The sequence below is a fragment of the Sander lucioperca genome, chromosome 14 (assembly GCF_008315115.2).
Source record: "Sander lucioperca isolate FBNREF2018 chromosome 14, SLUC_FBN_1.2, whole genome shotgun sequence".
NCBI lineage: Eukaryota > Metazoa > Chordata > Actinopteri > Perciformes > Percidae > Sander > Sander lucioperca.
The window spans coordinates 2,750,315-2,767,110 of NC_050186.1; the positions used below are offsets into that span (position 1 = coordinate 2,750,315).

The window sequence follows — 16,796 nt, forward strand, 5'->3', positions numbered from 1 at the left end:
GGCTAGACAGAGCAAAGGTTAAGATGTAGGTTCAAAGGTTAGAAAGGAGCTAATACAGGTGGATGTTAGACAATAACTCAGATATGATTCATCAAGTATTTGCTAAATGTGGACATACTGTGCAAACATTTGCTGATAAATAACAGAAAGTTCCCCTTTATTGTTAAGTTTTAGGAAACTTTGACACCTCAGCTTCAAGGGCTTCCTCCATTTGCAGCTGTCTTTTGCGGCCTCTAACCTGTTTTAAGGGGCTACTGCTGGCCACGTCTTGATCTTCGTTGTTGTAAGCATGATGGTCTGACTTCTCCAATAACGACAGCCGGTTCTGCAGCTCGTTGTTTAAAGTCTGCAGGCTGCTGACACAGTCCTGCAGCTCCAGCACCTAAGGCCCAGACAGACTCATTTTTATCCATTTAATTATTGTCTTCCTTATTTACATATTTTGGGGACACGTCTTGCCAAACCAGCTAAAATCTACTGTTGTATTCATTACAGAGACAATGCTTTAGTTCTAACATTTTATTTAGCTTAAAAAGTTAGTTTCACCTTCTGCCTAAGCTCCTGTGCAGAGAGTAGAGACAAGCTGTCATCCTGCTCATCTCCCACACAGATACTCAGGTAGGAGGTCTGATCTCCAATGAAACTCAAAGTGTCACCTGAAAAATATTAGAGTCACATGTAAAAAAAAAAAAAAAAAATAAGAATGAAAAAAAATACTCCCATCTACCAAAATTCTGAAACAAGAGAATAAAAGTGTATTTTCTACTACTTACCACCATCATTGGTACCACCCACCCCTCCTCCACGGTTCTGTATGGCTCCTAAACGAGCCTGCAGCGAGGCATTCCAGCGCTGTGCATCTTCAAGCTGATGTCTCATGCTCTCCAGTTCTTTAGGATCAATCAGGTCCGTACCTGAACAGATACAAAGAGGGTTACACAGCCATGCCTCTGGTGTGACAACAAAGTACATTTCTGCGTAGGTAAGTCTTTAACAGACAGAATGTTTTAAACTTGACATTGATTCACAATGATTAACATGCTGCATCATTAGTAGTTAAGACTTGGTGTGACCTTATGTGCAAGAGGTCATTAAGATACTGTATACCTCGATTGTTTTCCACAACTATAAAAACACTGACGTCATGTATGCATAGACAAGAGGCACAGATTTTTACATAGGATGTGTAGCTCAAGCCAAACTTGAAATTTAAAATTCATAGTTCACAGTATGTATCTGTGCAAAATCTAGCTTTTGATCATTTGAATAGTGACCTAATTTAATGCAATTTCAAACAAACAAAATTCACATGAAGCATTTTTCAGAAAGTAAAAACTGGTAAAATATATATATAAAAAAAGTACTGTACATCTATGCCTTATGAATGTAAACTAAAATAGTTCATATTCTTTCTTGAGAAAAACTGATTAACAAAAAGCTGCAGTTTGAAGTTTGGGATCTGCAGCTACAGAAAAATACACATTCCAAAATATATAGATATATAAATATTATCACTATGTCTGTATGTCTACATTTAGCATGCACACATTGTATGTACTGTATATTATTATGACTATATAACCAAAAGAAGAAATGTGAAAATGTACTGTGGTAATTACTGTAGCTACATCTATCTTGCATTCAGTGTGAATGTGAGCCATGGGCCTCTTACTTACAGCTGACCTATTTATACACATGGCTCCCTTCAGACAGGGTGGGGGCTGTGCACTTGACACGCTCACATGCGAGCACACATATACATGTGGACATATACTGAAGTAATTTGGCTAAGACGACTACCTGGGCGCTCAGTGACACTTTAAATCAGTCTCAAGGCCGCACGCTGATGTCACTAACTGTGCTAAATTACATAGACTATGTGATCTCATATAATAAACGTAGGATTTTCTTTAATTAGTATCTATTTCAGGGGAGCTACTATACAGTGGGATAACATTTGCTTCTATAGCAGCATAATAACCTTTAATACCTTTCTTAAAGTTGTTATATAATGACATGCTTATGCAATTATGTGACAGATGGCTGGATGGGCTGGATTAATAAACAGAGGGGTGTTAGAGAGGTGATGCAATCAACAGACCAACCAACTTTGTGATGGGACAGTGAAAACAAGCAGACAGCATGTTAAAAGAGAAAGACAGGAAGACCGGCCAACAGCAGCCTTTATTAAATTTCTTTTATAAATGACAGACAAACTGAAAAACAGTGTGGAGCCATTACATATAAAGAGTGGGAGAGAAAACAGGTAGCACCTCTATTACGGACAAAACATGCAGATGAGGAGGTGATGATGTAAAGAACAGTGAACATAAAGTGCACAAAGATGAGGAGTGAAAGGACCAGGTGTGCATGCTGAATAAAGCAACAGATAAAGAAAACGGGATGTGAGCTTGTCAGCAGGAGATATTATTAGAGTAAACACAGTAGACAGAGACGACAGGTGTGTTTTTATGCGTGTTTGCCCTAGAACCTATGGATACATATCTACCTGAACTATACTTCCCTAAGTCTTCTAACAACTTAAATTATGATTTATTTTTCCTTTCATGTTTTTTGTCTTTGTTTCTTTTCTCTTTTTTCCCCCCCATTCAGTTCCCCTCGTCATTTACCACCCAGTGTGTTTGCACTGCACCTTCTCTGTGTTTGGCTCTGTGCATCTCTCTCTCCAAGTCGTCCCTTAGCTCCTCATTAGTTTTGATGCTCTCCTCTAGCTGCTGCCTGAGGAGCTGCACTGCTGTCAGCTCCAGCTGCAGAGCATGGAGACGCTGGGCGCTGCAAAATACAGAGTAAGGTCTATTCATCAAATAAATTAAGCTACTGAGAACAATCTTTTCATTTTCACTTAATGCGATGATTCTTTTGTTACAGTGACCATTATCCCTACCTGTCTTGCTCCTTTACAGTCCTGACCAGGCTGGAGTAGAGCTGTTGTTCTGCTCTCAGTGCTTTGTTCAGAGCATTATGCTCCTGTTGCAACGCTATAAGCTTGGGCAAAGCCTTAAGGGAGACAGAAAATGAAAGGGCAATGGTCTTAATGTCAGAGCATTATTTGAAAAATATGTTATTTTGTGGTATTTCATTCAGCAGAAAAGCTAACGGGTTTAGTTTACTTCTTGCTGGCTATCTCCACCAATCATGGTTCTCTCTCTCTGAGGGAGACCGGGGAGTGGTCTCTCCATGTCGGAGCCAATGATCTGATCCTGGGTATGATCAGCCCGACTGTCCCCTCTCTGACCGAGGCGCTGGTGGAGAACCTGCTCACAGACATAAAGAAAAAATGAGAACTACTAGAGAAGAGACTGCTGTGTTCAAATGCATTCAGAAGAAAAGCTCCTAATCCAAAGCTGCTGTGTGTTTCATTCAGTGACAAGAGTTTGACTGTGTGAATGGATGAATACTTACATTGATAATCTCATCCTTGGTCTTCAGGGTTGCAGTCAGGGACTCAATATTAGCAGCCTGACCTTCATTGCGACCCTCCAGCTCAGATAGCAATGACTGTAGCTCTGCCAAAGTAATCTGGATATATAACATACAGACACCTGTTAGCAAGTGTCACGATTATGGAAAAAGTAAAATGCTTCTAACTGACTGACCTTCAGCTCATTCTCCCTCTTCAGTGCTTTATTCAGTGCCTCGGTTTTCTGTGCGAGCTCCTTCTTCAGGACGACGACCGTCTTCTTTGAGAGCAGAATGTTCTCCACATTATCCTCACTGTTCCTCCTGGACAGGTTAGCTTTAGTGCAGACAAAAGAGAATCAAATGTAGTACCGACATGCATTTTATCTTACCAATATCCAGTGAGAGGGTTAAAAACTCTAAAGGACTCACTTTCCTTCTCATCCAACTTCTCTTGCATGATTTGGATAGTTTGTCTGAGCTCCAACACTTGATCAGCCTCCTCCTTCTGCCTCATCTCTGCCAGAAACTGGTCCCTCACCTGACCACGCTGCAGAAGCTTCTGCACATTTACAAATATATCAAGTTAGCACACTCAAGGATGTACAACTGATACCTTAAACTTGGTCAAACTAGGCCACCAAGTCATTTGAAATCAGAAGGGAGGAGAGGAGTATTATTTGTGCTATTCCCCATGGGACTTTTCATTTCCTCTCCTTGTTATGCTTCTAAGTCAAGCACATTTTACAGCTGAGTGACTGTGTTGTATCCCAGAGGAACTTACGTTGATGAGGCCGTCTTTCTCAGCAAGCAGGGCTCTGAGCTCTGCAGTCTCTAAATAACCCTCCTGGGCCGTTGTGGAGCTTTGCTTCTCAGCAGTGGCAAGCTGCTGCTGCCTGTCAGACAGTTGCTTCCTCAGTTCCTGAATCTCTTGAGCGCGCTCAGACAGCATGCGGTTGTAGTGCTCTGCAGACTTCTGAAGAGGCAAAAGAGAGTTAGTGATGTTTGCCCTGTATATACGAATGGCTTTTTCGTAGATCGATCAATGTAAATACAATGCATATTGTATGTACAGTATGTATAATGTGCCAATTCACTTTTCTAAAAGTGTAAATAGTTTGAGATTCATTTTCGAAACATATGTGGTTAGACGTCGCTTTATTTAAAATGACTACTTCTTTTGCTACTACTTTATTGCTATTATGTTTTCTTTGTTATATTCTATCACTATGTGTTGCTACAAAGACTAAGCTTCCCTGAGGTAATCCCTGAAAATGTTTTCATAATTAATTGTTGACCTTGATTAGCTGGTCCTTGCTGCTGATTGTAGCCAACAGTCCTTCCACAGCACTCTCATTGTCAGCAACCAGCCTTTCCCTGGCCTTCACCGCCTCAGCCAACATAGCCTCTGTAACCTTTAACCTCTGGCCCATCTGTTCAGCAAGGTCACGTTTATGAGTCTGCGACTGGCTCAGTATCGATTTGGCCATTTCCTTCAAACAAAGTATGCCAGAATTAGAAAAGAAAACGGTTTGTATATGTAAACATCATGGGTCAGAATGGAAAACACAATGTACATGGCTGAAAATACAGCAGAGCCTGTGGTGACATTTTTTAAACTAACATCCATATCCTTTGTCTTGCCCTCCAGGGAGAGCTGTAGCTGGCCGATGATGGAGTCCTTCTCCCTCAGTGATCTGTTCAAGTTATCTTCTACATCTTGCTTGGCTCTCTGCAGGTTCTTTAGAGTGTTTGCAAAATGCTGCAGCTCCACATCCTTCTCCTTGATCAGACTGTCAGAACTCTGGAAGGAGAGGAATAAGCAGACAGATGGATCAGAGTGAAGTCCAACCTCCCAAAAACTATATCTGTATTGATTACTGGAAAAGGCAAATCTCTGGCCTCAGTGTCTGATGTTTTTTCCCCAATCAAACATGGTCATGGCTTCTTACATTGATGGTTTCCTCGTTGTAAGAGAGCAAGTTATTGAGCCTGTCCAGGTCTCGCTCCCTCTCCCTTAGAGACAGCTGCAGCTGGTGTATCTCATTGTCTTTCTCCTCAATGGCAGCAAACTTCTCATCCAGCGCTTGCTGTCAGAGAGCAAACAGAGCAATGTCAGGATCAAATTATAGTTGCTGTGGTGAGCAGATTACTCAGAAGGAATGCGCACCTCCAGAGCCTTCTCCTTTTCTTTCAGCCTTTGCCGCAGCTTGGAAAGCACATTATCGTTTCCTCCTGGACTCTTGCTTTGCTCAAAGTCTCTGACCATGTTTATGTACTCCTGATGAACACAGAGAAAAACAATGTAAAATGGCAACTATCTGAATATATTCAATGGCAGATTTTTCCAATGGTGAAAAACATTAACACACACAAAGAGATTTGATCTTTTGGTGTGATCTGTCTGTATATGCTCAATGTTGTTGTGTCACCTGTAGCTGCTGCTCTTTATCAGCCAGATTGGATGTGAGCCTCTGGATGGTGACCTCATGGGCCTGCACTTTTCTTGTGGTTTGATCCAGCAGTTCCTGGTACTGCTGCTCCAAAGCACTCTCCCTGTCCCCGATCTCACCACCCAGCTTTTTGAGCTGATTGTTCAGATCCTGGAGAGGGAAGTGATAATAATGTCACACAAAATCTGATATTTGAATGGTGACAGATAACAGATAACAAAAAGGGGAATTAAAATGCCTGATGGCTTTGTTCGGGTGGCAACAATACAGTTTTATTTGAATAGATTTAATAGACAACCACTGTCTTACATTTACGGCCTTGTCTCCCTTCTTCTTCTGCAGTTGCAGGTCCTCCAGTTCCACCTCTAGCTGGTCCTTCGCCTGCTGCATGTCAGCCAGCTCTTGCTCCTTCCTGTCCAGGCCGCGCTGTAGCTTTTGGGCTTCAAGCACCTTGGCATGGTGTTCCCCCTGAAGTTGGGTGAGCTCCGTTTGCGTTGCCATTAATAGATTTTGGTGCTCCTCTGCTCCCTGAGGGATATATGCAAGAAATTAGAGCTGGGCAATATATCGATATTATATCGATATCGTGATACGAGACTAGATATCGTCTTAGATTTTGGATATCCTAATATCGTAATATGGCATAAGTGTTGTCTTTTCCAGGCTGCATTACAGTAAAGTTATGTCATTGTCTGAACTTACCAGACTGTTGTAACTGTTCTATTATTTGCCTTTACCCACTAAGTCATTATGTCCACATTACTGATGATTATTTATCAAAAATCTCATTGTGTAAATATTTTGTGACAGCACCAATAGTCAACACTACAATATCGTTGCTGTATCGATATCGAGGTATTTGGTCAAAAATATTGCGATATTTGATTTTCTCCATATCGCCCAGCCCTACAAGAAAAGCTTATCTTTACAGAGGCTGCAATCAATGAGATGGAGATTTAATAAAAAAAAATCACTTTCCTGCTTCTATTAAAATTCTATGAGATACTGATCTCTCTAAGTAATATTATGTGTGAATGTACAGGCACACACAGAACAAGGAGCCATTAACAATATTGTACTGAGTCAAGTCAAAAGTGCAGGACTTGCCTGGTATTTCTCCAGTTGGGCTTTATGTGCTGCCTCTCTAGCCTTGGCCAAAGCGTCATCCCTGTCCTCAATCTCATGACACAGCTCTGCAATCTTTTTGACCAAGACAAAGGCAGACAGGTTGGTGCTGGGGCATTGTATAATGCAGAATAGTGAGAGCACAGACAGGTGAAGCCTTAACAACTGTTACAACCCCTATAATAAATAAAATGGGTTAGTGACAGTATGATCCTTACCTCTTTTTCTTTTTCTTTTAAGACCTGGGTAAGCCCCTGGATAGTTTTGTCTCGCTTTAGAGCATTTTTCTTCTCAGAGTTGAGTTCATTCTCCTTCTCCTCCAGCTTCCCTAACAAGGTCTGTTTGCACAAAGAAATGATCTTACACAAAGAAACCTCTGAAACTAAATACAAAATACTGAATAGAGCAAAATGTCATCTCCATGTACCTTGTTTTGTTTCTGGGTATCCTCCAGTGTTTTAGTCAGGTTGACATTGGTGCTTTTTGCCTGGGTGAGCTCTTCAGTCAGGCGCTTATTGCAGGACTCCACTTGCCTATCCCCACTCTGCAAATCCAGAGAACACATAAAACGGGAAAGGGGAATAATGTATTAATACCAGCAACGTTAAGTAGCAAAGCTGTTGTCTGTCAAAAGCTCATTATCGGTGCTATGGTGTTTGACCCAGCTGGGATTACTGAAAGGAACTACCTCCACCACTCTGACAGGAGTGTATTCATCATCAAATTCCTCTGTAAGGTCATGAAGAGACTTCCATTCTGCCTCTCTGTGTCTGCGCTTGGCTCGGGGGTTGAGAGAGCCAGTATTTAACCTCTTCAGGACAGGGATGTGGCTCCCTGCAGGGGCAGAGACTTGTTGTTTGGGGATGCAGCGCAGGAGCTGGATCAGGTCAGAGATCACAGAAGGCTGACTTGAGGAACTGCGGAGCAACGCTTTGGCCTGAACCTTTCCTCCTGGGTCATCTGTGACACCATGTCTGGCAACAAACACCTTGGGCTCTCTGAGTTTTGGTTTGGGTAGAGGGTCCGGAGTGGTGTCAAAGGAAAAATCTTTATTGAGGGACTGCAGGGATGTGGAGCGATCTTTGAATCCAGGTCTAGGCAGTGTGCCCTTACGTTGGACCAGGTCAAGGTACATGCTCTGCGAACTGTGCCGTGTGCCTCGGAGACTAATGCTCTTCATAGAGCCATTGAGCCCTGCCACTGATCCCAGCCTGCTGCTCCTGAGGCTTGAGCGTCCTGGAAATGCCCCTTTACTAGCAATGCGATCCAGACTCACACACCTTCTCATGCGATTCTCCACATGACCACTTCCACTCTCCCTGAACAGCTGTCCTTCAGAGGCCAGCTGACACACAGCCTCATCATCAGGACTGCCCACCCCAGTGGACCTGACTGGAGCCTTGCAGCTGGTGCTCTCCACGCAAGTCTTGTACCGGCTTGGGTTGTTTTTGTTGTAGATGTGGATGATGCACTGGATCAGGAGGTCTTTCTCCGCCTGCAGCTTCTGGATTTGACTGTTGTGTTCATCCTGTAGCTGGCCGATGTTAACATCACATTGTACCACCTTCTCCAACTGGAATACACATTTACCACAGAGGAACTCTCCACGACCATCACGAGTCACCTCCCAGCCCAGCACATGGGACAAGATGATTTGTAGCTTCCTCTGTGCTGATGAGCTGAAGATCCAGCGACACTGGCTTCCCACCAGACGAACACCACATATACGACACGGGTCCCTCATGGCAATTTAGATCTTTAGATTCCAGATTCACCCACGTAGAATGAGTCAAAAAAGCCTCTCACTGACACACAAACTGTCCAGTGACCTAATGGTCATCAGCCTGCCAACCATGGAATAGCCATCTATCATTTTCTCTTGCTGCATCCGCAAGAGAAGCGCAGAGGAGAATGACGGAGGGCAGAGCAGTATAAGCCCTAAGCCTTTGATAATCCCTGCTCCCGCCTCTATTCCACTCTCCCCCACAAATTCAATCAGATCAAATCTTCTAGGGCTGCTGCAGTGATCTGTGTTATGGCCGGTGTCAGACCACCTCTAGAAAAAAGCCCTCCGAGATATAATGATCAGCCCCATACAGGTGCCTCTCCAGGGGACTGGTGAAGATGTAAGCAGCCAATCACTCCTATTGTCTATCCTGCCTGGCAGTACATCTAAAAATCTGCTTTAAGATTAGAGGGGGTGTTTTCAGGAAATTCCATTCCATTATACCTCTATCCTGGATAGGCCACTCAAAGTCATGTCATGCCACTTAAGCATCCCAGACACATTGTCCCCAATCTTTCAAAATCCTTTGCAATACATGCAACACATTAATTTGCTTACCCAGATCTAACCAACAGTGACAGGTCACACCAGACATAAATAACTCTCAGGAACTGTCTCCAGACAGCATGGTAATCCAGTCTTAACACTGTGACCTGAGTCCAGACTGGCCAATGGGTTTGTTGACCAAGCAATAAAAAGTCCAAACAGAACTCAACGCAGACTGAAGAAGAATAACAATGGTTACAATTGCATCGTCTCTATAGGGTGGACATTATTAAAGTTTTCTAACATGACTAACTATAAGAGATTTTGAGAAACTAACTACCATCCATCAAACAATAAAATACATCATAATAGCCCAATTAACGACGAATTAATTGATGTCAAGGATATTGTGTTACAATATTCATCTCCCAAAGCCACAGAATGTGAAACCATATAGCCGACAGAGAATATAGATAGAAGAATTATTATTATAAGAGAAAAATCCTCCAATACAGGTTTACTGTCATTTAAAGGATTATAGGAAATTGAGAGGTTATTCCATAGGTTACAAACATCAATCTAATGCCAGGCAAAACAAGTGGTGATCAAAGAGCACCAGTGGTGACTACTCCAAACTCTCTCCGTCACCAAGTAGTTAGTGATATAAGCTTACTACTGTGAAACCCCAAGATTACCACAACAAACAAGAGTACGCCTCCTCTTTACTGAGCAGGGTACAAAAATAAAACTGCACCAGGAGGCACATAGAGGAAAAAAGCAAGTAATAAAACATGCCAAAGTACATATCCTGTGGTTCAACAGAAGAAGATAAAAAAACCCTCTGAAGTTGACGGCCTGAACAGAGCGAACATAGCCTGCATCCAGCTGTTGGTCTGCAAGTGTGTACATTTAAATGGCATGTCACATTAATGCACGGTTACATGAGTTAGCTTTTAGTTTGAGGCAATCCTATTGCTGGAAACAGAATATGAAATAATGGCATAAAGGTCTCCTGGTGGGCTAGACAAAAACAACAAAATATTTCAAAAACATGGAAAATCCCAAAAAGCATTTAATGAGGAAAATCGAGGAAATCCCCACAACACCAACCTGATGGTCCGGTTCGGTTTTGTCCTTCTCTCTATGTAGCTCATCCCTCAGTGCCTGGGAAACAGACAGTCAAAGGTCACTCAAATGCCTTTTAATACTGCAAATAGTGCTGAAACATTAGTTATTTAGTGGTTGGTAATTGTGGCAATACATTCCATTTCTCTGAATATACTGTATATACTCTGAAAACATGGCAACAAATTACTTTGTCACCCTCTATTATTAAAACAATTTGATACATTTTGGTATCATTACAGAGGGAAAGCTCCTAAATAACATATCTTTAACTATGAAAGTCATACCTCAAGTTCCTGATCTTTCTTGGCGATGAGATCAGATAGTTGTTTAACACAGTCAGCTGATGGTGCATCTGTCTCTTGGTCTGCACTTTTCTTCTGATGGATCACAGCTTCCTGGTTCTTTAAAGTGATCTTGAGCTGCTCAATAATACTGGTGTGAGCAAAACAAAAAACAAAAACATCAGAAACACCTAGGTCTTAATACAACAAAAACTATTAAATAATAAAATATGAATGGGTCTGTGCGCATCTCTTGTGTCCCTACCTGTCTTTCTCCTGCAGGGCCTGCTGCAGGTCTTGGGCTGGGCTGGGGACAGGGGTGAAGGTGCTCAGTGGACCCAGGGCTTGGAGCTGCTTCTCCATGTTAATATTCTTAAGCTTCTCCTGCTCAGCGATGGCTGCCATCTTGTCAACCTCTTCCTCTGCCGTTTGCAGACACTGTAAGGAGGCAAAAAGACCAAGTGAGACAACTACCCCCAACTACCTTGGGGATGAAACCGAAAATTACTGCTCTCAGCGAGTATAGTAAAGTAAATAGTTTTGACTCACCTGTTCTAGGTCAGCTATCCTCTTGTTGAATGCGTCTCGAAGTGCATCCATCTCTCTCTGAGCTTGCTCGCGCACACGTTGGGGTTCTCCTGATTCTCGACCAGCCAGACTCTCCAACGCTTTCCTGAAAAACATTCACAAGGCAAGGCAAGGCAGCTTTATTTGGAAAGCACATTTCAGCAACAAGGTAATCCAAAGTGCTTTACATAAAACATTAAACTAGAGCAATTAAAAATGGGAGATTAGTTAGCGCTCATATACATTTTTGCCACTGGGCTTCCATGACATCTTCCTGCCAACTAAGATCTTGCTTTTGTCTGAATTCTTAAAATGACACTGAATAGAGAATTAAACTTATAGGGAATGAAACTTACGATGCAGACACGAGTAGCTCCTGTTTCTCTGCCAGGTCTCTCTTCATAGACTCCAACTCCACTTTTAGCTCAATGTTCTATAAACAGACAGCATTCAGTCCATTATAGCATACATTGCACATCTGGAGTGATCATAAAAAAAAAAAAAACTGGCACAATAATCATATTCAAGAGATTCTTAGAAATCATTCTCCCTGACAGTTGCATTGTTAACATTACCAAATTAATAATTCATATAACAATTCAATTAATAATTCATAATAAATAAAGGTTTATCTTGGAGTGTGAGCATAAAGATAACATTCTTACATGACACTTCACCTCTCTAAATGAAAAAAGAAGAAGATAAGAAACACAAGCAGCCCTAATGAGACCAGGAGATTCCAATGTGCTTACATCTCACTCGAAAAAAAAAAAAAAAGCGAAAAGGCAAGACAGCTGTTCCAAGATCATAAATGTGGGATTTTGGTGGAACCTAATCCAGCTCTTGGTGTGGCTGAAGTTGTGATCTCAACTAGTCGTGGTTGGAAACACTGAGTCACATGCAACTTTAAGACACTGAGGGACCCCATAAATGCATGACAAAGAGTCTAATACATGTTTTGCATACAAAAGTAAATACAACACCGTTTTGAAAATGTCCTCAGTGGAGTCGTCACATTTCTGCTGCATGCGCTCCTCCATGAAGTAGATGCGCAGCTTCAGGTTAAAGTTCTCTTTCTTCAGAGCTGTGATTTGCTACAAGAAAATAATTGAACAAATGACAGTTTATTGAACAAGTTGTATTCAATTATGTTGGTCTTTGTCTGGCCCAAAAAATAAATCTGCATTTACTTTATTCTAGATGATAAGAAAATAGGACAAATGAAGTTGGGTCCAAGAAAAACTGTGAAATATATTGAAAATATTCACATGGCAGAAAAGGATCATGTATGGTTATTGTTAAAATGAAGGGAGGCCTTCATACTTGTATGTGTGTTTGAGTGTGAATGTGTGTGAAGTCGACTGTGCATCATTGTGCTGCAGGCTCAGAACAGCATACATCTGGTAATGGGGGTTGGGTAGACTGTCAAAGGGAGGAGGTAGAAGTCTGGACCCCTCTGTAAACCTCTAATCATTAAGCCAGCCAGGCAGCACAAGCCAAAAGATCTGAGAATGCATTCCACTCAAATGCTGAAATATAGGCTTCACCTCAATCCTGCTCACACACACACACACACACACACACACACACACACACACACACACACACACACACACACACACTAAATCTCCATAAATGGTCAGTGTAGCTTGGTTTTAGTCAGACTAAGGATCAGGTTTCAAAAATCACAATTACCCTGTTTGTTGTGGTGGAGTTAAGTTGTCTGCATAACCTTGTATTGACGAGCTCAGGGTTTTAATGTATTAACAATTAACAGCATAAACCAATTAATAAGTTCAGTAAAAGTTAATGTTATATAAAATTAGCTTTAGGCAATCAAAGAGACATTGTATAGCAACTCCAATATAAGAAACATCACGCCACTTGATAAATGTCACTCACATTCTCATAGTCCTTCATGGTGAGAGCTTTGGTTGGGGACATCTTGTCAGGGAAGGATAGAGCTGTAAAACAACAAAGTGATTCACTTTAACTCATTTGAGTCACAACTGGTCTCTATAGTATAGAGAGTCTTCCCTGCTTACAAGAATAACTCATAATCCCAGCTTTCGTGTTTATTTTAGAGGGATATAGAGAAAGAGAAAGCAGAAATGTTTTCCACTGCAAAGGCATCAGAGGTGAGACAGCTACTGGAGAGCTGCCATGTTTAGGCCAGTTAAAAGCAGCCCACAGCTGATCATGTAACACTAGTCAACAACACATTTCACAACATTAACTCTTGATTCAGTTTGATGACCCTCACACTTACGGTATCAGTTCCTATTATATTACTATATTATTATATTTATATTATTTCTAAATCCGAGCAACAGAGATGTTGCTTTTGTCCTTGTTGCCTTCGGTGTATGTCAATGTCTTCAATGTTAACATGAATCTAGATCTCTACAGATGGTATTACCCTTCATTCACTGCTCTCCTAATTCCTGGATCAAGCTTCTGACAATACCACTGAGGAGAAACTAGGAGCAGGCAAATGTCAGAGACAGCAGCAGGAGACAAAAGAATGTCTGCTGCCATGAAATTAAACCTTACAGATTGATCTATGTTTTATGATTAAAGTATAATTGTGGTTATTTTCAGCATGAGCCTTATTTTCCAAGACTCTGCAAACCTGATGTTTTCTTGTTATTTTTTCAGCACAGGCTTTATTATTGCACTTTAAAGTAAGTATGTGGGGGGAGAAGTACCTTGATCTGAGAGATATAAACATGTTTTCCAACAAAACCTGCTGGGCAATGAATTAAGTAAACAATACAGAAAAAAATTGGCAACTATTTTTGATAATCAATTAATCATTTCAGCCGTTTTTCAGTAAAAGTCTCCAAACATTCCCTGGTTCCTGCTTCTGATTTGCGTCTTTTCTCTTTTCTCTTTTTCTTTTCTATATAAATGTGAACCTAGTATGTTTGGGTTGTTTAGGAAAAACAACTGATTGGAGACATCTCCTTGGGCTCGGGAAAAGCGATGAACATTTTTTCACAATTCTTTGGATATTTCATCGATCACTTATGATCTGCAGATTAATCTAATCTAAAAATAATCATTATTTGCAGCCCTAGTTTACACACACACACACACACACACACATACAAGAACTATTATAATGCCGCCACAGTCTTGTTTTGCCTGGATGTATTTGTCCACGCGACCAACTTGACAGAAAGCCACAGATGCTGACCTATATCTAGAAATCATTTGTTTACTGGCTTGTATGTATTGTTCTAGCCCTGGGTATATTGTTGGCACAATACAAGAGCTTGACAAGGAATTAGAAACAAACAAGATTAGCTAATTAACATCATACAGCTAATCCCTCCCCTCATCACAGCTTTGGGGACACAACTGTGGGAGGTCACAGCCACGATTCAACAGCAGTATTAATTAATACACAAGGGAGACACAACCTGTGCAAGGCAAAAAACAAGGCGAGAACAAAAGAAAGTCTCACTGTACCTGTCATGCTGTCTGTGGAATATTCTCCAACATCTATGGAGTCCGGCAGTCTGCAGCTGTGGACGGAATCATTTTGTTAGCGATGCGATTCCTAGTCACTACAAATATTTGGAAAAGGGATCACACTGTAACATTACGCCACATTCATCGAAGACAATTCAGAATTTTTAAAATCATAGCAACCAAAGCAAGCTCTGTTCTCCATCCTTGCACATTGTACACACACTCTAAATATTATGGTTTTTGAACAACATATAAATGTGCTGTGTTTATGTATTACTCACGCTGGCCAGTTCCATTGAGCCCCAAGAAGAATCCATAAATAGCTCAAGAATGACTCTGCTTCATTTACATCCACTCTGGCAGAGCGTCCTTTAAGTGTGTGTGTGTGTGTGTGTGTGTAAGACCATGTGCCAGTGGCAGCCTAGCTCTCATGTTTAGAAAGACAGGACAAGAGAAAAACAGAGAAGCCAGTGGACGGAGAAGGCTTTCTTTGGTAGACAAGTAGACTACTGTGGCTGTGATCAGCTAAGAATCACACAGTGATGGGACAGTGGCGTCACTCATAGACACAGTACAATGCACCAAGCATCAGCAACACACATCTGGATCAAAATGACACAGAGGGAACCAAGGTTGTACTGCTACAACAAAAATGTATCTCTTGCACATGTAATAATATTGTTGTGTTAGTGCAAATTTCTCCTAACAAATCTGGATTTAAGAGGTCAATTACTTGCACAAACAAAAACATGAACTACTTGGGTCCAAGACGTCCCTTACCTTTAACCCTTGCGTCTAATAATAAATAATGTCCAGCATTGCATAACTACTTTCCATACCTCCCCCGGCAGTGGAAGCACAGCCACTCTGCTGCTTCTCTGATATATTCCTCAGCAAAGATCAACAGTTCCAGCATGATATGTTTATATTTCATGATGCCTAAACATTGATGTTTTATGTTCTTCTTTGTATATAGAATAGCAGACTGAGCTTTTGCTAAGCATTATAAGAATAAAAAATGTATTACTATAAAAAAAAGATTTAAAAAAAATAATATTGGAGGATGCATGTGCAAATTACATTCTTACATACTTGTTTTTCTCTAGCTTTCTGTGACTTTGCGAACTCTGAATATCCCCTGCTATAATTAAACTTCATTTAAAGCTTCCACGGTGTCAGGCTGCAACAATAAACCACAATCACACTGCTCTTCCCCATCTTTGTTTTGCTTTGCCACCCAGCAAACACTACAAAGTAAAACATAAAGCGCCATAACTCAGGACATTACAGTGGAGAAAAAAAGACATAGTGCCAATTGAAATTACGTAACCCCCTTGGACTTTTACAATATTGAATCCCAGTGTATGTAATGAGGCTTTTTGACACTGATCAACAACAGAAAAAGACTCTTAATGTCAAAGTGGTCCAACATTTCGTGTGTCACAAGATTAAATAATAAAACATGAAGAATATGTGCAAAAGGGGTACATTATTCCTTCACGAAAACACTGAAAGTCAGTAAATTAAAATTTGGTGACAAATTGTTGCGTCACTTAGGTTTCACAAGCAACCCCTTCCTGTGTTAATGGGCAGGAAGCACTCTACAAGAGAGCCATGATAAGAGTAAAGCACCAAACATAAAGATGTGAAAGAACTTCCATAGAAACTGTCACAAATGAAACTCTCATATCATAAAGAATAGATGATATTAAAACTGTCTGTGTCAGTGTTATTGACGCTGCATTTGTAGCAACCCCTCCAGCACCCAGTGGAAACAATGTAAAAGCCTGTAAACAGTGACTTCCTCTTTTTTTCTCTCACTTTGTTCAACTGCTAGTGACAAACATGGAAGCAGCTAAACTCACAACAATATCACTTGCAGCAGTTAATGAAAAACAACAATGACTGCAGCAACTAACAGTACGGAAATACATTTTTTTCTAAACTAAAAAGGGTAAAGTGAATCAGGTTTCAGAATTACCGAATAAGTAATTCACACCACACATATCAGCTAACATCTTGGATTACTGAGGCACGCTTACCACCTGGATGACCGCTTTTACACAGGGCACG

The 16,796-nt window shown here is 41.1% G+C and overlaps 1 protein-coding gene across 12 annotated transcripts in view; it reads right to left on the reverse strand.

The window, feature by feature from the left end:
* Positions 1 to 16,796, reverse strand: part of cdk5rap2 (CDK5 regulatory subunit associated protein 2) — a 42,632-nt gene that overhangs the window by 24,224 nt on the left and 1,612 nt on the right. For 9 of the 12 annotated variants that reach the window (XM_031317851.2, XM_031317853.2, XM_031317854.2 and 6 more), the window contains exons 1-20: positions 7,687 to 8,928; positions 7,426 to 7,542; positions 7,217 to 7,336; positions 6,981 to 7,073; positions 6,183 to 6,401; positions 5,853 to 6,023; positions 5,591 to 5,701; positions 5,373 to 5,510; positions 5,045 to 5,224; positions 4,719 to 4,913; positions 4,205 to 4,396; positions 3,853 to 3,982; positions 3,618 to 3,757; positions 3,424 to 3,540; positions 3,132 to 3,275; positions 2,906 to 3,018; positions 2,654 to 2,793; positions 774 to 914; positions 547 to 656; positions 239 to 382 (exon numbers count right to left, since the gene is read on the reverse strand). In XM_031317851.2, coding sequence (XP_031173711.1) covers positions 239 to 382; positions 547 to 656; positions 774 to 914; positions 2,654 to 2,793; positions 2,906 to 3,018; positions 3,132 to 3,275; positions 3,424 to 3,540; positions 3,618 to 3,757; positions 3,853 to 3,982; positions 4,205 to 4,396; positions 4,719 to 4,913; positions 5,045 to 5,224; positions 5,373 to 5,510; positions 5,591 to 5,701; positions 5,853 to 6,023; positions 6,183 to 6,401; positions 6,981 to 7,073; positions 7,217 to 7,336; positions 7,426 to 7,542; positions 7,687 to 8,742 — 3,771 coding nt within the window. In that variant the 5' untranslated portion in view covers positions 8,743 to 8,928. Of the gene's footprint in view, positions 1 to 238; positions 383 to 546; positions 657 to 773; positions 915 to 2,653; positions 2,794 to 2,905; positions 3,019 to 3,131; positions 3,276 to 3,423; positions 3,541 to 3,617; positions 3,758 to 3,852; positions 3,983 to 4,204; positions 4,397 to 4,718; positions 4,914 to 5,044; positions 5,225 to 5,372; positions 5,511 to 5,590; positions 5,702 to 5,852; positions 6,024 to 6,182; positions 6,402 to 6,980; positions 7,074 to 7,216; positions 7,337 to 7,425; positions 7,543 to 7,686; positions 8,929 to 10,380; positions 10,435 to 10,682; positions 10,831 to 10,944; positions 11,118 to 11,228; positions 11,353 to 11,602; positions 11,680 to 12,229; positions 12,341 to 13,148; positions 13,211 to 14,720; positions 14,777 to 16,796 lie in introns of those variants that run through there. The other 3 variants (XM_031317857.2, XM_031317860.2, XM_031317859.1) reach the window with 1 other exon arrangement.